The 24,856-nt window shown below is 41.1% G+C and overlaps 1 protein-coding gene across 3 annotated transcripts in view; it reads right to left on the bottom strand.

The window, feature by feature from the left end:
* The window catches only part of LOC149146811 (uncharacterized), a 178,654-nt gene that overhangs the window by 55,293 nt on the left and 98,505 nt on the right, over positions 1-24,856 (bottom strand). For all 3 annotated transcript variants that reach the window (XM_089439685.1, XM_089439683.1, XM_089439684.1), the window contains exons 8-9: positions 14,899-15,003; positions 14,518-14,643 (exon numbers count right to left, since the gene is read on the bottom strand). In XM_089439685.1, coding sequence (XP_089295811.1) covers positions 14,518-14,643; positions 14,899-15,003 — 231 coding nt within the window. The remainder of the gene's footprint in view (positions 1-14,517; positions 14,644-14,898; positions 15,004-24,856) is intronic.

Below are 24,856 nucleotides of genomic sequence, written 5' to 3'. Positions count from 1 at the left end.
GAGAGAGAGAGAGAGAAATAGTACATTTACAACAGAAGTCAACACTTTGACTTATCTAGATCTAGCATAGATCATTTCGTATAACGATGAGATCAGTTGAAGACATTCTGCTTCAACTGATTCTCAAGGTGACTCCTTCACCTATCGTCATGCTGCATTTGGTCTTATAGTTGCACCACTGCATATTGCACCATGCTGCTCTAATCATGCTGCCCTTCATGTCCATGATCTCATTGATCATGCTGCCCATGAATTCATCATGATGTTGTCCATGCTCCATGTCATCATGCACTTATGCTACCCATCATGCTGCTCATAATGCTGCCCATTATGTTGCCCATCATGCTGTTCATAATGCTGCCCATTATGCTGCCCATCATCATCATGCTTCATGCTGCCCATGCACCATATCAAGCTTCATGATCTCATCTAACATGATGTACTCCAAGTCACCGTTGCATGTCACTAAGATCCATATACCAGATCTCTAATTCTCTTTTCCATCGTTGTTGAGATACTTCTCATTTCAGCACCATTGAAGCCATCATTACATAGATCTTCACTGTTGCTTCATATCAACGTGATCCACTCACTGTGATCTTTATGCTTTCATGGATGCACTAAGACAGTCATTACATTATGTCAATGAGCTCTTCATTGAAGTCATCATTATGTGGACTGTTGCAACATACCTTTGTCATCACTGTATATATTTGTTGAGACAGTGATTCTCATTACTGCTTTATTATGTAACCCTTGTCACTGTTATGTTGTTGAGACTTCATCATTCCTTTATCATTTCTGCCAAGCAATATGATAAATCCTGTAGAGCGGATCTGCTCCAATACTCACACGAAAGAATGTGAGATACCTCCTTCAGATCATAGGTATGTTGTGACTCTTATTTACAGCGATGACGTTATCCATTACTCCTGGCATCGAGGTTGTGACTGCACCGAAACCCTAGGTGCAGTCAAACCTTACTACGTCTCCTTTCTGTGACTGCGGCCTCTTATCTCCATTTCAACGTATTCCAATCTGCGTATGACCTGCGTATATTCCATATGACTGTGACAATGGTATGTATGTGTATATGACTATGACTGTGATGCGTATATGCATATAACTGTGACAATGGTATGTATGCGTATATGACTATGATTGTGATGCGTATATGCATATATGACTGAGACTGATATATGCGCTACGTAGGACTATGTACATGCGTATCTATGACAATGATATATGCCCTGCGTATATGCATATAACTGTGACTGATATATGCCCTGCGTAAGACTGCGTATATGCGTATTGTTAACATCCTCATAAGCCTGCGGCTGGCTAGGGCATAGCAGCGATTAGGGCATCAATTGACTTCGTTTTAGGGCTGCTTAAAACAACGAATTAGTTCATGACTGCGTTCTCCATTTAGGGCATCATCATGCATTGGTAGGGCATCATCTTTGGGCCAGCGTGTGTTTCTCTTGATGTCTCACTCCTCCTCCCAAAACCCAAGACGTGGAGAGGAGGAGATCACTCAAGAGTTGTGTGTGAATGATATCAAATCCTCATCTATTTATACCACAACGAGGATGATGAATAGACACGTCGGTTGGGCTTCTAGAGCCTACATAAGAGCTGGTCGGCTTGATAATAATTACATAAACAAAATAAATTCATATCTCCATAAATACTTATCGGAATCGGATGATCTTTGGATCAATCCTACACCTCTCGATGAGAGGGATCCAATAAAAATATCAGTGTCATAAATAAACCGACCCACATGGAGTTTGGCCCTAGTTGCCAATTTAACACAACTTCTTTCTGAAGGACGATAAAATTGACCTTACCAAGAGGTTGTGTAAGGATGACAATAATCTGCTCATCCAACTAATAATGATGGAGCTTGGTAGCTCTCCAATGTACCATAAAAAGAAAACGGTACCCAATACTTCAAGCTGTAGTGTGTTAAGTTTAGGTATGTTCTATGCTTAGAGCAATTTATTTCAATTTTCAAAGCCAGCTCAATATCTTTTCCAAATTAGTAATCACATCAGCATTAAAGTAAATTGCAAATAGAACATAAACGTAGATCACAGAAGACAAGCCAAGACAAGACGACACAAGATGTGGCGCTAGCCAAGGTCAAACCCCAATGTGGGGAAACCCTTGATCAATTCTTCTTACATGTTCTTCAATAGTTCAGCAAAGAGAGAGAGAGATAGTACATTTACAACAGAAGTCAACACTTTTACTTATCTAAATAAGAGCATAGATCATCTCTAAGAAGACGATACATGAGGTAGCTGAACTCAGTTGAAGACATGTTGCTTCAACTGATTCTCCAAGGTGACTCCATCACCTATCATTGTGTTGCACCTCGTGATCATGTTGCACCTCACCGTGTTGCACCATGTTGCACCCATCATCACTATGTTGGACCTCATAACCATGTTGCACATATCATATTGTTGCACCTTATGCTGCGACTGTTGTCCCATGTGCCATTGTTGCACCATGCTGCCACAGTTATCATGCTTCACCTAATCATGACTGTACCCATCACTGTACTGCATCATGTACTTGTTGTCACACGTTGTTCCAATTTTTAGCACCTATGATTGCTTGTTGTCCCATTGTTAGTCAAGGTTGTTCCTATGATTGCTTGTTGTCCCATTGTCCTACAGCAACCCAACAATCATGCCCAAAACATACCTTGAACAATCTCAGGTTCATCGAACAGCTATCAATCCTCTCATACTACGCCCGAGGTGTTTTGCTTCAAGCCATAGAAGGCTTTCTTCCACCTGCATACATGAGATTCCCAATCATGAATCTCAAACCCCTCGAGTTGTTCCAAACCTGTGGACCTGCTACATGAGGGGAATGGTCCCCTTGCAAGATTTTCCTTCGTTACATCTCAGACATGTACCTTCATGCTCTTTTTGAATTCAGGCATCCCTGTCACCATCTAACTCACATCGGGTAGGGCCCCATAATAAGTAGACCTTCGGTGTTATAGATGAGATCTGTCGACTGACATGGTCCCCAATGGACCATCCTGCAATTTGATACAAATTGCCAACCCTGAACCCATGAGTAAAAGCATCTTTGAAAATTCTATTTTAAAACACGTACCTTTCCATCGATGAATGCCACCCTGAAACCTTTCACTTCCATTGTCGAAATGGACACCAAGTTCTTCTTGCAATCAGGTACATAAAAGAGATTCTTGTAAATGAATCGAGTTACCCTCATTCAATTGAGGGGTAACATTCCCCACACCCTTTCTGGGATAGGTGGCATCAACTCCAAGTATAATCCCATGATTGTTTCCATCTCTACCAAATTAGATAGAGCACCCTTCTAACCGATGAAGTGCCTTGAAGCACTACAATCAATAAGCCAGATTACCAAAGAGTGAAGGTGAGGGCCAATATAAGATAACGCTTCTTTATCTTATTAGAAACAACATTTGATTCTTCATACCTGGGGTTCCTTGCTTTCTTTGAAGAGTTGGCTATTTCCTTAATGACTTGTATTACCTGTGATTCCTCTGATCATTGAAGATGTCCCTGGAATGATTGTTATCATCATCAAGTGATTTGTCCCTACCTCAGACACTCCTTCGCATAGTTGTCGAACTTATTACAAACAAGGCATATGCCTTTCCTTCCACCCTTAGATCCGAAGTTCCCATTGAAGTGATCTGTAGGCCATCAAAAACTTCCGTTGCGCCATTCCGATAATATTCTCTGCTTCGACTTCACCCTCAGTGAATTTGAAGAGGGATGAGGAATCCATTGTTCCTTTTGTCCTTTCCCAACTGTCTTCAGCGATTGCTCTTTCACTCTTGCTGGGATTTGTCTTCACCTCAGCTCTGATACCATGTTAAGTTTAGGTATGTTCTATGCTTAGAGCAATTTATTTCAATTTTCACAGTTAGCTAAATATCTTTTCCAGATTAGCAATCACATCAACATTAAAGTAAACTGCAGATAGAACATAAACATATATCACAGAAGACAAGAGGACACAAGATGTGGCGCTAGCCAGGGACAAACCCCAATGTGGGGAAACCCTTGATCAATTCTTCTTATATGTTCTTCAATAGTTCAGCAGAGAGAGAGAACGTCACGATTTTTTGACAACGGAGTGAAACTCGTGTTGCAGCGTAGGATAAGTTGGTTAATGCGGCTTGACCAGGCGGGGATGTCGGTTGTCGGGAAGGTGACGACGGACAATATAAGGCAGCAGATGAACGAGACAGGTCAAGCGTGGACGAGAGAAGACTGAGGACTGACGACAGACATTGTTGACTAGTCGAGTGGTTGTTGTGCTGCGGTTGGAGGATCATTGGTCACGGTGTGGTGGCAGGGACGACAGGGCCAGCGTGTTGAATCACGGCAAGGGTCGGTCGAAAGAGTTAGCTTGACGGCGAAATATGGAGGGAGTGTTGTCTGTCGTGGTCGGTGCAGAGGTGCGGAGCATCGAACACGAGGGGCGAACAGAGGTATTGAGCGTCGAACAGGGCAGCAGTGTGCGAATAGGTGACAGTATATGTGGTTGAACATTCAAACGTTGCCCTTGTTGCATCAGCACTTGCTATGAACGCAAGGTAGGTGATGGTAATGTTGGTGGTGATCACGGAGTATCCAACAGTTGTTGTGAACTTGGTGTTGAGTATTGCATTGGAACTGCAATAGGTGGACACTGGGTTTGCTGAAACAATACAAGACTAGCGCCACAAGAAATAGGGTGTTGTTGTGCAAGAGATATTGGATGTCCACCACCATCATGTAAATATCTCCTCCCTTGAACTTGAGACTCCAGTATTTGATTTTAGTGATGTGCTTGTGGTTCAGCTGAAATAGTAGGCATTGAGACAAGCAACACTTGTAGAGTCATATCGTGCCTGGTGACGATTTTGCTCATCAAATTCTATCATCATAGGTTTACTGCGATATTTTTTACCAACACTGATCTTGAAAACAGTCTCTGTGAAGTCAGTTTCTGAATTTCCTTTATAAAAAAATGGCATTGTCGTTCTCTGAGATTGATTCTTCCTTAGTTGAGCAACTACCTATTTCTGGATCTCTCACCAAATTAAACGTTTGATTCTCCCTGCTCAATATTTCATCAATCTCTTTTTCTTCTTCATCTTTATGTGACCTCGGTGATGAAAAGTGTGAACCAGTAGGTGAAAACTTTGATGCCATGGTGGTCCGTGAATTTCTACTAGAAGACCCACTTTGTTGTGTGCCTGACACATATGACCCCACTCTTCTTGAAGTTGAACTGCCCATGGTTTTTAATGAAGGAAGTGGATGGGGAGGAGGGAATGAATAGCCCATATGCGATAAGCCTACTGCAACAATACCCAACTAATTATGGCTATTATCTTCCTCTATGACTAGTTTCTCTGACGCATCATATACACCAAATTCCACACTAGCCAGCTCTGATTTAAAACCCGAATTTGTAATGTTACTATGAATTGAGATGGTAATTCCAAACAAATCAACACTAATTTGTCCTTGTTCTAGTTTTCCAACAACATTATTAGTCCTATCTGCTGCTAGATTAAGCGAATTCAATAAGAATGTAATGTGCCCATCTTCGATAGAATTAGTTTCAATGCTCTAACTTCCTTAGGGGCAACAACAAGTTCACAAGATTTGGTATCTGCATTGCTGTTAGTTTCATGAGTCCCTTGATCAATCCCAAGTTCATTAAGATCCTTGTAATTTTGTTCTTCATTCTCCCTTGTTTGTTGCAAACCAACTGCATTGGAATTTGACTTAACTAGATCAGAACCCACTATTTCCTGGCTTGCAACATCAATTTTGTCATATTCTTCAACAGTGTTATCTATGTCACCTTGAGGAACATGTTCAACGACATTTCCTTGGTTCGAACATTCCTTAATGTTAGTCCCTTTCATGTAAATGTATTCTTCCTTTAAACATGTCGTAATTTCTGCACATTATTTTTTTAATCGCTGAAACGATTCTCGAATTTCACCTAATTGCTCAATGAATTCTGGACGTAAACTCAATGGCATATTGTGCAGCGGATAACATCCAAAGGTTCACATAGCTCTGATACCACTGAAAATACACAAAGGTATTTGTAAATAATATTTTATTAATATATATAAATGTACAAGGATGTTGAATGTTACAATGAGGCCCTGCTTATATACCTAGGCAGGTGTCCTTTCATAATTGGGCATGTCTTTTAGACATGCCTTTTCACTTAACTAATGATTATTTAAGATAATCGTCATTTGATTATTTATTATTTATATTTATTTATATTCTTTTTATTTTATATAATTTATATTCGTAACAAGCACCCATGTGATTGGATGGAAGATCCTAAATGAAACATGACATGGAAGAGGTAGTTGTATGAAGGAAAGTCAGGTGTGGATTAGAAGATCAATTTCAGAAAAGAGAAAGGATGACATGACTGACTTGAGGAAAGTGATGGATGGCCAATGCCCTACAAGATGAAGGCTCCATAAAGATGAAGATAAAATCCATGACTTGAATGGAGGGGTTATACAAGCAGTTGAAGGTCGCATGATCTCCACTAAAGAAGAGATAGTTGTTGTTGGAAACAAATCCCTAGGTAAGAGGAAGACTGGAAGCAAGTTTTTGGTTAAGAAGGAACTTGGAAGCAAGTCCCTAGCTAAGAGGGAGCTTTGATAAATCCCTGGTTGAGAGGAAGCTTGGGTACATTCCTTCATAGGAATGGGTATATCCTCCCAAGTTGAGAGGGAGAGATAGGCACATCATTCTTGTCTTCACTTGGAAAGAAAGAATGATGGATTAGGTAAGTATCTGGCACCTGATACTCTTTGAGGATGTGGGAGGGTATCCAAGATAAGAGTAGTCGTAGAGGACCGATATTCTTTGAGGACTGGGAATCCAAGATAAGAATAGTCCTAGAAGGATATACCATGTGAACACCCGAGTAGGGTATGTTCCTTGAGAGACAATGATGATGGTGTCTATATGTCATTGGTCTCACCAGCATTGTGCTCTGATCTTATGGAGAGATAAAGTTGTTAGTCAAGGCCTTGCTATGTGACAATGTTGGATGATATGATGCTACAAAAATGGGTTACCAATCGAACTCTTCTAATGAGAATTCTTCAAATTGAGAATGTCCAAGTACCTTGTATGGATTATGAATATCCCTAGTTCGGTCTGCATAATGACATATGTAATCATGATTTTATGTATTTGATATAATAAGAAAAATAAATTTATTATTGTTATTCTTGAGGCATGGGTTTCATGCTCAAGGAAATTTATTTTATAGGTCAAGCATCCATTGAGAGCTTTAAGGCTTGTCATTGAGTCTACAAGTCAAGAAAATTATTGTCATGTATTGAAGACCCATTTGGGCATGTTACATATTGTAAAAAAAAAATTATTTGCATCAAAAGACCCTCCAAGACCTCGTCATGATGCAATATTCAATTCGGCCTACACCCTTGGACAAGTCAACCTAAAAAGAGCAATTCGACCCAATGAGAAGCCTATATTAAGGAGACCTCGACCTCACTTGAAGGACACACTTCACACACTCAAGTTCGATCACAAGAAAGAAAGAGGGGAAGGAGCAAGAGAAATCGAGTTTTTGGGATTGTTTTTGGGCTCATATTAGGGCTCCTAATGCAGCAAAAGAAGTTGAATTATAAAAGTGAAGATAGGTCATCAAGCAAAGCTATTTGGAAGCGAAATTCTCTAGGAGAGAGAATCCACCCAAGCGAAGAATAAAGGAGCAAGAATACACCAACATTTCTCACATGTGCAATGTTTAGGGTTTTGAAAAAGATTTCTCTGAGTAGGTCAAAGTTGTAGAAGAATCTGTTGGACAGGTTGAAGTTGCAGAAGAAACTATTGGGGAGGTCAAAATTGCAGAAGAAGCTACTAGAAGTCAATTTGCAGAATTTGTCAGAAGCAAGGTTTGACTTGGTCTTGGAGGGTCTTGGTCAAGGGTCAAAGGTCTTGGTATTTGTCAATTGAAGGTCTATAAGAAGAGAAAGAATTCTAGTGAGTGTTCCTCTCAAGTTGGAGAGGTTTTAGTCCTAGTTGATCACCTACATCTTGTGTCCTTTGTCTTATTGTTCTTTATCGTTTGGTAATTGTTTGATGAAGAGAATACTAATAATAATCAAGTAAAAGAAGAAAGCTAATCAAGCTAAGTAAAAATACATAACAAGTCGTTATCAAAGTAAGAGTAATCATCTACTCTAGCTGCCACTAGATTTCTCAACACTTTGAAGATCTAAAGCAAAGGGTTCGAGCCCTAGAGGATTAGTGTCTTCAAGAAGACCATGTTGGAGCCTGAACCAGTTGAGAGGGTTGGAGCCCTCGAGGATTGGAGTCCTCAAGAAGACCAAGTTGTTGCTTGGTGAAGTACAGGTTAGGGCCTGGTGGAATTGAAGATTGGAGTCTTCATCTAGGGTTGGAGCCCTGAACTATTATTGTGCTTGATTCATTGTAAAGAGGATTGGAGTCCTCGTCAATTCTTATTAATAAAATTATTTATTTTGTTATTGTTCATTTTGTGTTCTATCTAAGTGATTTTAACTGGTAAAATAACAATTATGAAAAGAAATATTGATTCACCCCCCCCAGTATTTCCAACAAATAGTACAATATTTACAGTACATTATAAAAATGATGTAAATTGCCAATAGCAATGTGGTTTAGTGGCAACCAGCGAGGTGATCAAGCTTGTATAAATCAATGTGGAAAAAGTCGAAGTCGGGATTAATTCGGCAAGGGTCCAAAAGTTGAAAAACTCGTCAAAGTCGGGAGTTTTTTGAAAAAGTCGGCAAAAAGTCGGCAAAATTTTAAAAACACAAAATTATTCATTTTTTTTTAATATTTTTTAACATATAGAGTATCCACAACATCAAATAAATGCATTTCCACGTAAAAATGTAAAGAAAGCTAATATATAATATGTATATTAAGTCTAATGCTACATCACATATCAAAATAGTGAATCAACTCTTGAATTTTGAGTCTTGTCCGAGTCTCAACTCTCAAGAGTCAAAATATCAACAAAAAATATAATAAATGTATATCATGAGTCATCTAAAAGTCATCAAGTAATCAGTCACTTAGATCCTCTTCCCCTTTTAATTTTTGTTTCCGCTAATTGTATTAAGAAAGAAGTCATGCATTTATTCAGTAGATTGTAATCTGCTTGGGTAATAAGGTGTCAGGTGGTAGGTCCAATGAAAATTAACAGTGAGTATCATAGATGATGTGAAAATTAACGCTTGGTGAATCCAAGCTGCTTATTTTCTGAGAAAACAGTAGATGTCAGATTATTAACCTAGCCTTGGCATCTATTATTCAAAAACTCTTGGAGGTAAAATCCACTTCTGATACATAACCTTTCCCCACATTTACAGGGAATTCACCACTAAAGAAGATTCCCTTTCAAAACGTGCTCTCATTGCAGGAAGGATCTTTGTTGTCACAAGATCTCACAGGTACTTTGTTCCTGTCTGAAAAATGGGTTCTTTTTTGAGGCACTCGTTTTGTTTTTTTTGGATAGGTTGTTGCTATTTGATCTTCATGATCTCCTCTTTGTTGTTTCTCCTGGAAGCATTCAACAACTGTAACAATGTTTTTGATGGTGTGCGGTTCTTTCTACGGAACACTGTTGTATGCCTGTCCTTTTGGTACTTCTGTAATCTTTTGAAGGGGCAGTGGCTGTTAGAGTCTAGATCGCTGAAAGCCTGGAGGCTTAGCCAATGTATACTTTTCTTTCTAACTAGAAATATGAAGTATAAAGATTTGTTTTTCCTTGGAAAACAAAAACATATCTTAACCTCAAAACTAACAGATTACAAATGAGACTACTATGCTCACAAGAAGTATGACAAACAATACAATGCAATAACTTGAAAATGCATGGATGGAAGCTTCAATTTATAGTTTTTTCACCTTTGCGGTCTCTTTATCCGCGGCCTGGGAAGGGAGGAAGACTTTTTGGGTCGACTCCCGATTAAATCGGGAGTATAAGGAAAAAATCGCGATTTTTTCCTTTGTGAAAAAGTCGCCAAAAAGTCGGGGGATTAAATCGTTTAGTTCAAAAAATCGTGTTTTTAGGATTAAATCGGGATTTTTTGTAGACTTTTTCCACATTGGTATAAATGCAGAGTCTCTTGTTCAAAAACCCCAAAGTGGATGCAAAGGATGCCAGGTGCAAGTCTTGCCTGATTTTGACAACATATATATGTTTCCTCATAGCAGCTTAGCCAAAGAAACCATCGTAGCATAGATACTCCCCCCCTTGGTCCAAACAACAGTCTCATTCAACCGAGGTGTATGTCAAGGAGAGTTGGCCACCATCTCCATTAGCTTGTAGAACTGTAATTATCATTTTCATCATCACTAGGTACACTTTAGGATGCAGTAGGGTCCCGTGACTTCCTTTTTGTTCACAAAGATGCATGCCAGCCCTAGGAGAATGCCACTCCCAATCTATGGATACCACCGAGCATGGTCATGTCAATAGGAGACTAGTTCTAATAACGTCATAGGGTCCAATGGAGTGGCATGTCTTATACGGGACTCCATCCAAAGCAAGGTTACTGTGATGTCATCATATGAGTATGCCAGAGTATTGTGGGTCTGGTTCCATCAAAACAACCCCCTTCTCCAAGACAGCTACATTGCAGCTTGCTACTTCCCCCCAAACTCGTTGCACTTTGAACTACATAAAGAGTATGAGGGAGATCCTTTCCTCCATCTTTATGAAGAAATTTCTCACTACTCACTCTTGTGGAAGTCATTCTTCTCAATGACTTCAATGCCCACACCAGAGAGTGACACACCAGAGAGTGACAAGTACCACTTCATGACAAAGTAGAAACACTCTGCCTCCAAGTGATAAAACCACATAGGAGTTCACAAGACAGGAATGGACCCCTTACAAGTTACTGGAGACACCTCTTGCCATTGGGTGTGGCCCATGGCTTACTGATCTTGAATAGGCTCCCTTGCCTTTTAGGCTCAAAAGCATTTACTTGATTCCCCCACGTTGGGGTAAAAAGTGTGGTTGACCATGTAAAACGACCTTCTCCTACATATTCAGCACCTCTCAGTTCCCTGCCTCCCCTTAGCAAACTATTCCCTCCTTAACTTCTCCCTCTCTACTTCTCTCCCTTCCCCCAACCCACCCCACATAGCCTTCCTTTTTAATAGGAATTACATTGCATCTTTTACTACCCATACTAGTTCACCTAACCTTCACCCACAAACAATGTTCTCCCACACCACCTCCTTTTACAATATCCTTGGACAATCTCCCAACCATGTCTCCTCTCCACCACCCCCTCCACTTGCCACCTCTTCTTTGAGTGAGACATAAGGAGCGCAGTCTGAACTCTGTGTACCATCAAAGCAACTAATGAGGAAGGGCTCCAGGCCAAATTCCTTAAGCATGGTGTTCATTCCCTTGACTCCCATATTGTTGATTTATTTAATTAGGTTGTATTTTGAAGCTCCCCCACCACTCCTAGACCAAACACATTATTCATTCGATGCAAGAATCAGGGAGCAATTTCGACCAAAACAGCCACCAAACTATCATGGTGGGTCATACATACTCCAAGCTTTATACCAATGGCTTTTTGAGGAGTTGGAGAGAAGTCATCTGGTAGGCTAGAAGACATGTTGGTTTTTGCCCCAACTACCAGATAATTGATCACACCTTCACACTCTAAGCCATCATTGAGGAGGCTCACCATCACTCTTTGAAGGTTTTTAATTTCTTTGTAGAGTTCCTGAAAGTGTTTGACATGATTCCGAGGGAAGCATTATATAAAAGACTCTGCAACAATGGCATTTCTGAGACCCTATTGGCAGTTATCATGAGACAATTATGAGTCTATATTAGGACTCTCAGGATGGCACACAACCTTTCTGACTTCATTTAGAACATTGTCCAAGTAAACAGGGTTTCCCACTCTCATTGACCATCTTTGGGATCTATATAAATGGGTTAGAGTGTTTCTTCCATGACCACATCCATGAGGGGGATGGATGTCTTCTACATCATGTGTTGATTTCCTTGTTTCTATTCATCAATGGCTTGGTTTGGTTAGCTTCTACCCCCAAGGGTCTATAGAGACATATCAACACAATGGCTAGTTTTTGCAACTCCGACATTTGACAGTCAACATGGGCAAAAACTAAGCTTTTGATCTTCAATGCATCAAAGAGCTCTCTTACAGACACATTTCTACTACCAAGGGACAGAGATTGAGATCACTATAATTTACACTTACCTAGGAGTACAGTTCCTCGCTTTGGTCCCTTGCAGGCCCACCAACCTCAACTCAATAAAGTGTATCGTTTCTTGGCATTCATTGAGAGATAGTGCTTCTAGGGCCAGTTACAGGACATTACGACTAAACTATGCCTCAAGGAAGAAATTATAAAACCCACAGTTCTTTATGGCTCCTAGATTTGCGGACCGATGTTGTTGTATAGAAACTGGACTAGGTTGGAGAGAGTAAAGAACTTGCTTCTTAGGTGCATAATCAAATATAAGTGGGTGATTCTATGGCCCATCATCTAGGCAGAGTTTAGCTTCCACCCTTTCTGCCTGAAAGTCATTTATTGTTTAGTTTCCTTCCTTCATAGAGTCTAATCTCTCAAAGACTTTACAACCACAAGAGAGAGGTATCCATACCTTCTAATTTGCTCCCTGGAGGCTCTGGCATAAGATCCTTCCTCGGGCTCAGCACGAAGTTTGTTTTGAAAAGTTTATCGGCTTCTCTAGTCTATTACTCTTTCCCCACAGGGCCTTCCCCCATTCGGATTCTCCCTTGATGCGTCAAAACATCTCTTGCTGACTAGACAGCTATTGACTCAGTCTATCAAAAAGGAAATGTACAAATTGTACATTCAGGTCACATGGACCTCTCATCCGATGAACCTAGGTCTACCCCCCTTGTGCACGTAGGAATTGGATGCAATCACTCAATATCCCTTTGGGACAGTTTCAAGTTGGTTCCCATCGACTCTAAACAAACAAATATCACCATATATAACTATCAATTAAAGTCTACTAGGTGTGCCACCTTTAGGAGCCAAAAACAGAGATGGCACTTTATTTTTCAATGTCCCCTATACTATGAGATCAAATCACACTATAACTACCTTTATAAGGACTCGAGGGTATCCCTCTTTACTTCCTTCTGATACCAGGACCAAAGATGCTTAGCCCTCTTCATCAAGGAGACATTTTGCCACAAATCTCTACCACTGCATGGCCAGCCAAACCCTGGGATGACCAAATCAATCACCTCGTACTTCCCCATTGATTCTTCAAATCAGAGCCTAAGGAAAATGGTGAGACGCCAAGTTTCTCCTTAGGCTCCCACTCAAGAAGGCGTACCAATATTATCGAGACCAACTTAGTGATACTGGTTCGTATATCAAGCCACACATTCTCAAAGCACTAGAGAGATCAGCTCAAATGCTAGGAGTATCCCTCACTCATACAATCCCCCCCCCCAAATCATACAACCAAACCCCCAGATGGTTCCAGATAATTCCGACAGCAAGCTAGTGCGCTCTTCACCCCCCCCCCCCACCCTCAACCATCAAATTCGAGAGACGTTGAAATCAGCGACCTCATCATCTCTCTCTCTCTCTCTCTCTCTCTCTCTCTCTCTCTCGATGTTTTTGAGTTACCCAAACTCATTTAATGTTTTGTAACATCAAGCATTTGTCACAGTTTTATATATACGTTCTAATGTTATACTTATGTAGGTTTCTTTCTTTATATTGTTTTTGCATTTCTAGGAGTTGCTCTTGCACTCCCATGTTGTATTCATACGGGTTGTACTCTTCAATGTCATTGACCTACTTTTGTGGTCATTTGTAAAACATTAATATAATTAACTTATCTTATAAGTAGTATGTTCCTCAAAAAATGACATTATTAAAAAAGTTGAAGTAAAATGATAAAGAAGGCTTCTATATCTGAATTTAAATTAGGTAATTAAAATTGCTGTGTTATGATTCATAATACGAGGGCTGTGGGGTCTCAGAAAAAACAATCTTTTAGATCACATGTTACAGGTATAAGATAGTCTCAGATTAGATTAGGCTACAACATAGGTGCAAGAATGGCCAGTTCCAAAACAATGTGAAAACACACAAGCAAAAAGAGACTTATATATCCATTTATTTCTAAAGAAAACATGAACCATGTCCTTTATGCACACTACGGCTGGTGGTTCCAAAATGTTCTTCACAATTTAATGGAAACATGCTGAAGCCAAAGGAAACAAGATAAACACTAAAAAAACAAAAATAAAAAATATTCTAAGCACCACATTTTATAATACTTCATTAATAAGATTGAAACTAGTATTCTAACTCTGCAAACAAAATAAAATATCCATCTAATGAAATATTGCATACTCTAAAGAAACACATGGAAACGTTGGGAGTGTACCGCATGATGAAACATATCATCTGTTCCTATCACTTTCTCCTTTCTGTAGAAAATATGGAGGTACGCCATCCATACAGCTACAGAGTTTGGATTAATCTCAATTGCTCGCGATAAAACATACAATGCCTACAAAAAAAATTATGACACTGGCTATCAAATGTTAAATAAAATAAATTCTGAAAATAAACTTATTAAAAATCACCCATTTTCCTCTATTAACTTGTATGGATGCAGTAGAAAATCAGAACCCGAAATTAGAATATAAAGGAGCATAAATGCAAAGCTACATATAAATGTATCAAATTATCACCTATGTATCAAACCTTGCTTAAGAATCATCAATTCTCTATGAATTTTTTATTTTCGTTAATTGGGACTCACTTTTTTCCTGCCATCTGATTTATCAATATTGCTGTCAATGTTCATTGAATCAATAGCCAACTCCAGCCAGCATTCTATATCGCCAAGTCCTCGGAAAAGGTGTTTCTGAACAGTGAACATTGGAAAACAAAAGTGTCAATAGAGAACATAAAGTGTCACATCAAATTACATTCAATAGTTTCTAAAGACAATATTAAACAAATAATAGTTGCTTCCTTCTACTAGAGAGATTCAACCAACATATGATCCATATTTTTCTCTTTCAAACTGCAATGTGTCAACAAATTTTGTTCACATTTTTCTTTTTCATTTTAAGCCCTTAACACTCGAAAAACAAACATAATAATCTTATAAAGTGGCCAGATACAACAGAAATTGTTGACTTACAATAAAGTATCGCAATTCCTTGCGGCATACTCTATAACATCTCTTATTAGAGGACAAGCAATAAAAGCTCATTAGGTCAAACCCTTCGTGCCCTAAGGAAAAAACAAGCCCTACCTCTGTGGGCAGTGGCTCAAGTTTAATATAATCCAACTAGATTGGTCATTCTTAAAGTTACAACACATGTACTTTAACCTTGTCGAAGAACCGATTGTTTTGTAGTTTACCAACCAACTCTAGATGGTATTAACAAATGTTAATATATAAAGGTTATCCACCATTATCGATCCTTGGATTTTTCAGCTTTATAACCTTCTCTTCGATCCTTGGCTTTTTTGAGCTTTATACCCTTCTCTTCGATCCCTGGATTTTCACCTTTAGACCCTTCTCTTCCAAATAAGACACTAAATCTCATGAAATGAGTACTTTTGAATTAGTTTTAAAAAATTACAACCAAAACCTTATATATCCTAAAATGTAAGACATATATCAATAATCACCTCCCTTCAAATGTAAATTAAGTGTGCAAAACTTAAATATATAGGAGTTATTTAATATAGGATCGGTTTATGAACATTTTCAAGTCTTAAGATCGATATAAAGAATTGTTAGAAGTGTACTCAAGGATTCCTCTTGAATTTCCTAAAGCAAGCAATCATGGTCCTTTTATCAAAGATATTTGGAGGCAAAACCAATCTATATCAAAATGGTTGTGTAGTGTCGTACAATGCAGCTTGGGACTACAAGAACCCAATTGAAAAAAAAGGCTTGTTTGCAAGCACAATATTTAACCCTAGGGAACGACTAAAACTATTTAAAGAGAACCTTCCCCCTCCATCACATTCACCCTAGTAATTAATTGTAATATTAAATTATTATCTCCTTTAGAGACCCTCCCCCCTCAATCGCATTCACCCTAGTAATTTATGGTAATATTCAATTCTTATCTCCTTTATCTTTCATTTCCATCCTTTTACTTAAAATATTAACATTAAAATTAATTGTGTCAAGCTATCCCTATGGCCCTAATAATAGTATTTAAAGAGACCCTCCTCCCCTCCTTTGCATTCACACTAGTAATTAATGGTAATATTAAATTCCTATCTATCTCCTTTATCTTTCATTTTCCACATTTTACTAAGATTTTTAACATTACCATTCATTGTTTCAAGCTAAGTCACCTGACAGGATGACACAAGACACTAAAGATATTCAAATACGAGTGTCTGACACGAGACATGGCAATCCCAGTAGAGAAACACGAAGGACATGTTATATATATATAATTAGTAAATTATTAGACATATTCAAATATCTTTAGAATTTAGAAAATAAAGCATATATGATTATCCATGATCATGAAACAAATTCTATCATACAACTAATGCATACAACCAAAATACCATCGAGTGCAATCCATCTTTGAACCAAACATACATCAACAAAAACGCTCTAAATGGCCTCGTTACCCACCATTTTGTGGGTAATATCCCTAAGAGAATTTTTTTCTCCAAGATCGTCCTCAACCAGTAGCGCCTTGCTGACACCAACTAGCTCGTTGTGCCACTTCTCCGCCACCTGAGCCAACCATGTCGTCCCTCACCCATCTGTCATAATCGTATGTTTGAAGGTGGGCCTCCCAAAACCTAAAGGTATGCCTTGTCATTTGGTAATTGAGTATTGTAGTCTGTGTATCATGGACACTTCTGGGCATGGATTAATGGGGGGATTCGGCAGAAAGAATGGGCTAGGTCTGTGCTCTTGTTCCCTATACCCCTTTTTGGATATTAACCTTGGATTCTAGTCCCATGGGATCCTTTTTACTAACCAATTGGCTTTAGGGATGGTATTGCATGGCAAACCCTGATTTTTGTTGCATGGTCCCACTCCCTCATCCGCATATCAATCCCCCTTTCCACTCATTATTACCCCATTCCACATTCCTCCACATAGAACTGCCTCTCCCATTACACTCGCCCACACCTTGGATCAAGCCTAGGGTGATGCCTCGAAGACTCATTGCCTAAACAAGCCCTTCCCAAAGAGTCTCTCTCTGAAATTCCTCCCAAAAAGGATCCCCCAACCAAAGCCAATTCAAAAAAGGATCCTCTAAGGAAGGAAAACATCAAGAAGAGAGAAAGTGGGAAAGAAGCTAAACTTGACATTGACATAGGAGTTGTTGTAGGAAGAATAACCATACTCGTTCCTTTGAAAGAAATTGTTAAACTTCCCGAGCAACAACAACAAATATGTTGATTTGGGGTAGCATCAGATGTGCTCTAGCCACGAAATTTGGTGGAAAGGTTGGGGCACATGAGATCTCCAATAGCCAGAAAGGGTTTGGGCAGATTCTAAACAGTTCAGGAGATATTAAAATAGTTAATATTTTTAATGGAGTCCCTAACTCTAAACTTAGGGAAAATAAAATATTAATGTGTATTAATATGAAACTGTGTTAGAATGGTCTAAAAGACATGGATCAAGCCAGATCTAATCTTAGCCATTGATTAGGGACTTAATCTCGGCCGTTGATATGTCAACAGGAAAAGTATAAGAGAAGGTTTGAGGGTCACTTGGAGAATACACCAAAGTGATCAGTCATTCCATTCTCTAGAGCGGGGTTTGCTAAGAGAGATAGAATTAGTGATTAAGAGTTGTAGCTGAAGGGCATTGAGTACAAAGAGACAAAGAGGCATAGATAGTGTCGGGACAGCAGCGTAGTAGCCGGGAAGAGTGACGCAAAGCTAGCCAGGGCTCACGCAGGGCCACAGAGAGGCAGTCAGGAGTTGCGTAGAGCCTCAGAGAGATCAGCGTTGCTGACGCAGAGGGCTGACGCAAGGCCTCTTAAGGCTGACGCAGACCCATCCGAGGGTGACGCAGGGTCAGCGCTGGGCAAAGAGGGGCTGACGCAGTGCAGAGAAGGCTGACGCTGGGGTTTCTGGGGAAAATTGGTGCTAAGGAGTTGCCAAAAGGATTATCCGGGGTTTCAACCAGGAGATTTGTCTCAAACTGAGAAGTATTACTGCCGAGGAAATTCTCTATTGGGTAGGCCAGTTTCGGCACCCAAATTGTACTCTGATATTGCTTAATAAGAAAACCCTCGGATAGTTGCACCGGTTTTCCCACATTGGGTTTTTCCGGGGACATTGGTCCAAAAATAATGGTGTCATATGGTGTGATTGTTTTTGTTTCATTCAGTTGTTGATCTGTAATATGTTGAGCATGCACTAGTGTTTATTTTCAGTATTTACATTGTAAATAACTTGTTAAGTAACATAACAAGTAGCTAGGAATAAATCAGATAAAGTGCATGGAGGGTTTGTAACTAAGTAGACTTAGAAACTTCAACATGGTATCAGAGCATGATTGCAGATCACAAGAGGACTGAGGACATCAATCGAGCAGAGCAATAGCAGCAGAAAACAACTGTCCTGAGGTGACAGAAGTTGTTTCTAGCAGAGCAGCAACAAGGGAAGGGTGACGCAGTGCCTGCGTCATCAAGGGTGAGCCAGGAAGAGGCAGCACAGAGGCTAAGGAAGGCAAAGGGAGCCTCACGCAGAGCCACGCAGAAGCTGGGAGGGCTAACGCAGTTGGCTGAGGAGGTCGGGTTGCTGGTGCCGGGATTGCGCAGAGCTTAGGAGCTCTCACCTTCAAGTTGTTGGGGTTTAGAAGGCTGTGGAAATATTGCAGAGTGGAGCTGGTGAGATACTGTAGTCAAAACAGTACCTGACAGAGCAAGGCCAAGAGGAGGAAGTTGCTACCAAGGGTTCTAGCTGAGGAACCTGGATCACTGGTGCAGTTGCACAAGACGATAAGAGTAGGAGGCATCTCGACAACGGCATGAGGATTTCCAGGAGGGAAATCAGGACTTAGAGGGAGTCCAGAAGAAAACTTCCAGACGAGAAGTAGAGACTCAGAGGAGTTGAACAAAAAACTTCCAAGAGGAAAGTAGAAGAGCATCATGGCACTACACGGAGTAAGAGACCAGGATAGACTGGATGGAGCGTTGAACTTCATAGTCTGGAAGGCCAGAATCTTATCTGTACTTGACAGAAATCGTGTCAAGAACTTCGCCTTGAAGGTTATAGCTATCCCAGTCGACTCCAACGATAACGACAAGTAGGAGGAGGCAATGGCGAGGGCAAAGAGCATCATCCTTGACGGGGTCAAGGACCAAGTAGTACCACACATTGCCGAGAAGGAAACAGCATATGAGATGTGGAAGGCCCTCAAAAAATTGTACCAGCATACTTCTGTGCAGAGAAGAATGCTATTTGAGAATCAGTTGAGGTCGTATCAGATGAAGAAGGGAGAACCAATTGACACCTTCCTTGGAGGACTGAATGAGATCCAAGATTAGTTGACTGCTATAGAAGCCACGCCGGATCAGGAGTTGATGGTGAGGACAGCCCTAAATGTTGTCTCAGAAGACTGGGAGGTATTTGTCCATAGTATACTGGGCAGAGGGACTCTCCCACCTTGGGACGAGATGTGGGTGGCTCTTCGCCAGGAAGAGATCAGACAGCAGTCGAAGACGGGTAGCAACAGCAAGGGGATCAAATTCAAACAGGAGGAGGAAGATGTTGCCCTAGCATCCGAGGGAAAGCAGGAAAAGCGGAAGCAGAAGGATCTCTCCAAGATCAAGTGCTTCCACTGTGGGGAGCTGGGTCATTATGCGACCTAGTGTCCAAGGAAGAAGAGTAAGGGAGAGTCTTCTAAGACTAAGGCAGTGCCAGCACGGGCATAGAAGGAAGTTTTGACAGACGATGATTTTGCCATAAGTGCACACGCACTACTTGAGCGCAAGTGGGGAGACATCGAGCTGTAGTCAAAAGGACTATAGGCGACGAGGGGCAGGATCCTCGAGGTACCCAACCTCTTGGATTAGACCTTGCTACGGGAGCCCCGAAGAGGAGTAGTAGGACTGGCTGAGTCGGGTAGAGATGGATGTGGATGAAGCGGCAGAGAGAGCTACAGTGCAAGGGTCCCGAGAGAGCACAAGGCTAGCAGGCTGCAGCAATGCGAGAGGCACAGGAGTGTTGCACCAGTGCAGGATGGCACAGGGAGATGTGCAACGGTGTGAGATGGATGGATTTGTTGCAACAGCATAGAGGTCAGAGAGGGAGCACTTGTCAGCGACAGAGGGAGCTTCAGCATCAGGAGGGTCTCTAGCCCAATAGAGAGGTCAAAGTTGAGAGATCAGTTACTTACTTCTCAGTAACTGAGTTGCAGTGCAGCAGTGGGCAGCACGATGCAACATGATGAGAGAAGGTGCAGTGCGGATGTAGTGCTGGGAGAAAGAACCAACAGCAGCATGGATGCAGAGGGAGTTGTTGTATAGATGTAGCAGTGGCAGTCGCAGAACCACAGGCAGCAGTACAGGATACAGCAATGCAGAGCATGGTGGGCAGCAGGCCTAACATCAGCGCAGGAACCAATGTCGGATGATCAGAGTAATACTCAATGAGGAGTATTGCTAAAGCACAGTCCTCGCTAAGATGGAGTGTTGATTTGGGGTAGCATCGAATGTGCTCTAGCCACGAAATTTGGTGGAAAGGTTGGGGCACATGAGATCTCCAATACCCAGAAAGGGTTTGGGCAGATTCTAAACAGTTCAGGAGATATTAAAATAATTAATATTTTTAATGGAGTCCCTAAGTCTAAACTTAGGGAAAATAAAATATTAATGTGTATTAATATGAAATTGTGTTAGAATGGTCCAAAAGACACGAATCAAGCCGGATCTAATCTTAGTCGTTGATTAGGGACTTAATCTCGGTCGTTGATATGTCAACAGGAAAAGTATAAGAGGAGGCTTGAGAGTCACTTGGAGAATACACTAGAGTGATCAGTCATTCTATTCTCTAGAGCGGGGTTTGCTGAGAGAGATAGAATTAGTGATCAGGAGTTGCAGCTGAGAGGAATTGAGTACAGAAAGACAGAGAGGCGGAGATAAGCGTCGGGAGAGCAGCGCAGTAGCCGGGCAGAGTGACGCAAAGCCAGCCAGGGCCCACGCAGAGGCAGCCGAGAGCTACGCAGAGCCTCGGAGAGGCCAGCTTTGCTGACGCAAAGGGCCAGAGGGCTGACGTAGGGCCTCCTAAGGCTGACGCAGACCTATCTGAGGTGACGCAGGGCCAATGGTGGGCAAAGAGGGGTTGATGCAGTCCAGAGAAAGCTGACGCTGGGGTTTCTAGGGCAGATTGGTGATGAGGAGTTGCCGGAAGGATTATCCGAGGTTTCAACCAGGAGATTTGTCTCAAACTGAGAGGTATTACTACCAATGAAATTCTTTGTTGGGTAGGCCAATTTCGGCACCCTGATTGTACTTTGATATTGCTTAATAAGAAAACCCTCAGATAGTTGCACTGGTTTTCCCACACAGACCCATCTGGGGTCACACAAGGCTAGCGCTGGGCAGAGAGGGGTTGACGCAATCCAGCGAAGGCTGACGCTGGGGTTTCTGGGGCACATTGATGCTGAGGAGTTGTCGTAAGGATTATCGGGGGTTTCAACCAAGAGATTTGTCTCAAACTGAGAAGTATTACTGCCAAGCCTCACAAGCGATCGAATGATCAATAATGCACCTGGTTCACCTTTGCAATCTAGTTCTAACACTGACCCAAAACAAGATCAACCCAAGATCACCAAAAGTGAAAGACACTTGCTTAGCGTCTTTTCCCCTTTGAAATTGAAGTGATAATCCTAAACCACTACTTGAAAAATATAACCGACGGTTACCCAAGTTCAAAGGGGATGCTACTTGGATTGCCCATGGTTTTATTGAGGAATTCTATTGGCAAATGTCCCATAGGACGATCTTTGATGAAGATAGGCTCATGATGTTTTTTTCTCTATCGCTTAAGGGACAAGCAAGAGACTGGTACCTTAGCCTTCCCCCAGCATGCATAGAAGACTTCAATGCCTTTGAAGACCTATTCATGAAGAGGTAGTCATGCAATGCTCAAGGGAACTTTAACATTGAAAAATTCTACCAAATAACTAAGGGAAGGGAAGATGTACGAGAATTCATTCAAAAATTTGATAGGGTAGTCAAAGGTATGCCTGATCATTTGAAGCCATTTGAAGCTAATATTCTTGATAAGTTCATAAAAGCAGTGGGTGGCCACTTAACCTATGTGTTAAGGTACAAGAAACCCTCCACATTCACTAAAGCCAAAGAGATGGCAATTGAAGTTGAAGAAAACATACGAATCTCGAAGGTAGATATCACTGACCACTGTAGAGCTAGAGGTCAAGAAGGAGAAGCCAAAGATCAACATGAAAAAACTCTCCTTGCCATCCTGAAGAGAATGGACAAGTTCACCGAAGAAGCCAACGCACATGACAGGGTTATCATGAACAAAATCACCGCCTTGGAAAGGGCCCAAAAATCTAGTTATATACCAAAGGGAAAACCCTTCCCCAAAATGCAGAGTGAAGAAAACAAGTTGAGCTCCTCTCAATTCCCAAACACTTTGGCTCCAAAGAATGTTGTTGAGCCAAACCCATCGTTTGAGGATGAGCAAAGTGAACAGGAAGAGAGTGAGGATGAACAAATTGTTGAGCAGACTAACCTTGTGGAATCTGACATCTTTAACATTTTTCTAGGAGGGTCATATACACATCCTCCCATTAGTGAGGTCACCCTTAAGGAGGAAGAGCAGGAATCTATTCTTAACTCTGATAGCAAGGGAAGGTTCAAAGGGGTCCAATATTCGCGAAAGGGAAATAATAAAGACCCTACAACCTCCAAGGAACCATCTAAGGAAGACTCATTGCCTAAGCAAGCCCTTCCCAAAGAGTCTCTCCCTGAAATTCCTCCCAAAAAGGATCCCCCAACCAAAGCGAATTCAAAAAAGGATCCCCCGAGGAAGGAAAACATCAAGAAGAAAGAAAGGGGTAAAGAGGCTAAACTTGATATTGACATGGGAGTTGTCTTAGGAAGAATTACGATACTCGTTCCTTTGAAAGAGATTGCTAAACTTCCCGAGCAATAACAACAAATCAAGAAATCCTTGTGCATTCGAGAAGAAGAATTACCCGAAGAATTACAAAACATTCATATTTCTGACCGAAACTCTGGGCGTGAACCGTTTATGCTCACTTTGGCTATCAATGACCTCTTCTTACACAATTGTACGTTAGACTCAGCTGCTTCCACAAATATCATGCCCTTGATAGTTATGAAGCAATTGGGTCTCATCATCACGCGGTCGTATAAGGTGTGTGGTTTTAACTCCATGCCTATGGAAGCAGAAGGTCTCATCAAGCACCTCAATGTTTCTTTGGCTAGGAATCTCGACATTTTTCTCCACATGGATGTTGTCATTGATATTCCTTATGTGTGGGGGATGCTATTATCTAGGAAATGGGGGGCTACCGTTGGGGGGCATGTTCAAATGGACTTATCATATGCCACCATTCCACAAAATGTCAGAAACCCTTTTATCCTTTATAGGGAACCCACCTACCTATCTCATATGATCAAACCTGGACCATACGATGAAACATATGAAATTGAGAAGCCTTCTCCTATTATCCCGGCTCAAGAAGTTTGTATCCTAAAATGACCAATCTCTAAATCAAGCAAAAGTGGAAGCCTAAAAAGGAATATAAGGTTGGGGAGGATTATTATTACATTGCCAAACTCAACGACGAACTTAGGCCCAATCTGATCAAATTAAGTCGTATCACCCCTTTCCTTGAGACTTGATTTTGTATCATATGCATGGTAAAGTATGATGCATTGGATGTTGATTTTGCGACTTAACATTAAGCATGTGCGATCATGAGACCTCGCGAAAGCATGTTGCCCCGTGTTCTTCATCTATTATATGTGCAAGTAACAGGTCTACAGTAACCAAGATATCGTTTGAGTTCTCGTGACCTCCCATTCGAGTAGCTTCATCCAACTTCTTCGAGAGATCACGTCCTAGTTGGAGTCATATGTTACCCACCATTTTATAGGTGATATCCCTAGGAGAAATTTTTTCTCCAAGATGGTCCTCAGCCAGAAGCCCCTTGCAGCCACGAACTAGCTCGTTGTGCCACTTCTCCGCCACCTGAGCCAGCCATGTGGTTCCTCACCCATCTGTCATGATCGTATGTTTGAAGGTGGACCTCCCGAACCTAAAGGTATTCTTTGTCATTTCGTAATTGATTATTGTAGTTTGCATATCATGGACACTCTGAGGCATGGATTAATGGACGGATTGGATGGAAAGAATGGGCCAGGTTTGTGCTCTTATCCCCTAGACCCCTTTTTGGATATGAACCTTGGATTTTAGTCCCGTGGGATCTCTTTTACTGACCATTTGGCTTTAGGTATGCTATTTCATGGGAAACCCTGATTTTGGATGCATGGTCCCACTCTCTAATCTGCATATATTACCCCCTTTCCATTCATTATTACCCCATTACACATTCCTCCACTCTGTCCACATAGGACTGGCTCTCCCCTTCCCCTTGCCCACACCTTGGGTCAGGCCTAAGATGATGCCCAGAGGTTGATGCAGCTAAAAAGAAAAGTATAAGCACAATTGGCCACATTCAACAGGAAAAAGTACCACAAAAT

Source organism: Pinus tabuliformis, chromosome 9, assembly GCF_031772625.1.
Source record: "Pinus tabuliformis cultivar Carrire ecotype Pingquan chromosome 9, CPIR1, whole genome shotgun sequence".
In the NCBI taxonomy this organism is placed as follows: domain Eukaryota; kingdom Viridiplantae; phylum Streptophyta; class Pinopsida; order Pinales; family Pinaceae; genus Pinus; species Pinus tabuliformis.
The sequence above is the reverse complement of the archived record's forward strand: the minus strand, read 5'-3'. Positions and strand labels throughout refer to the sequence as shown.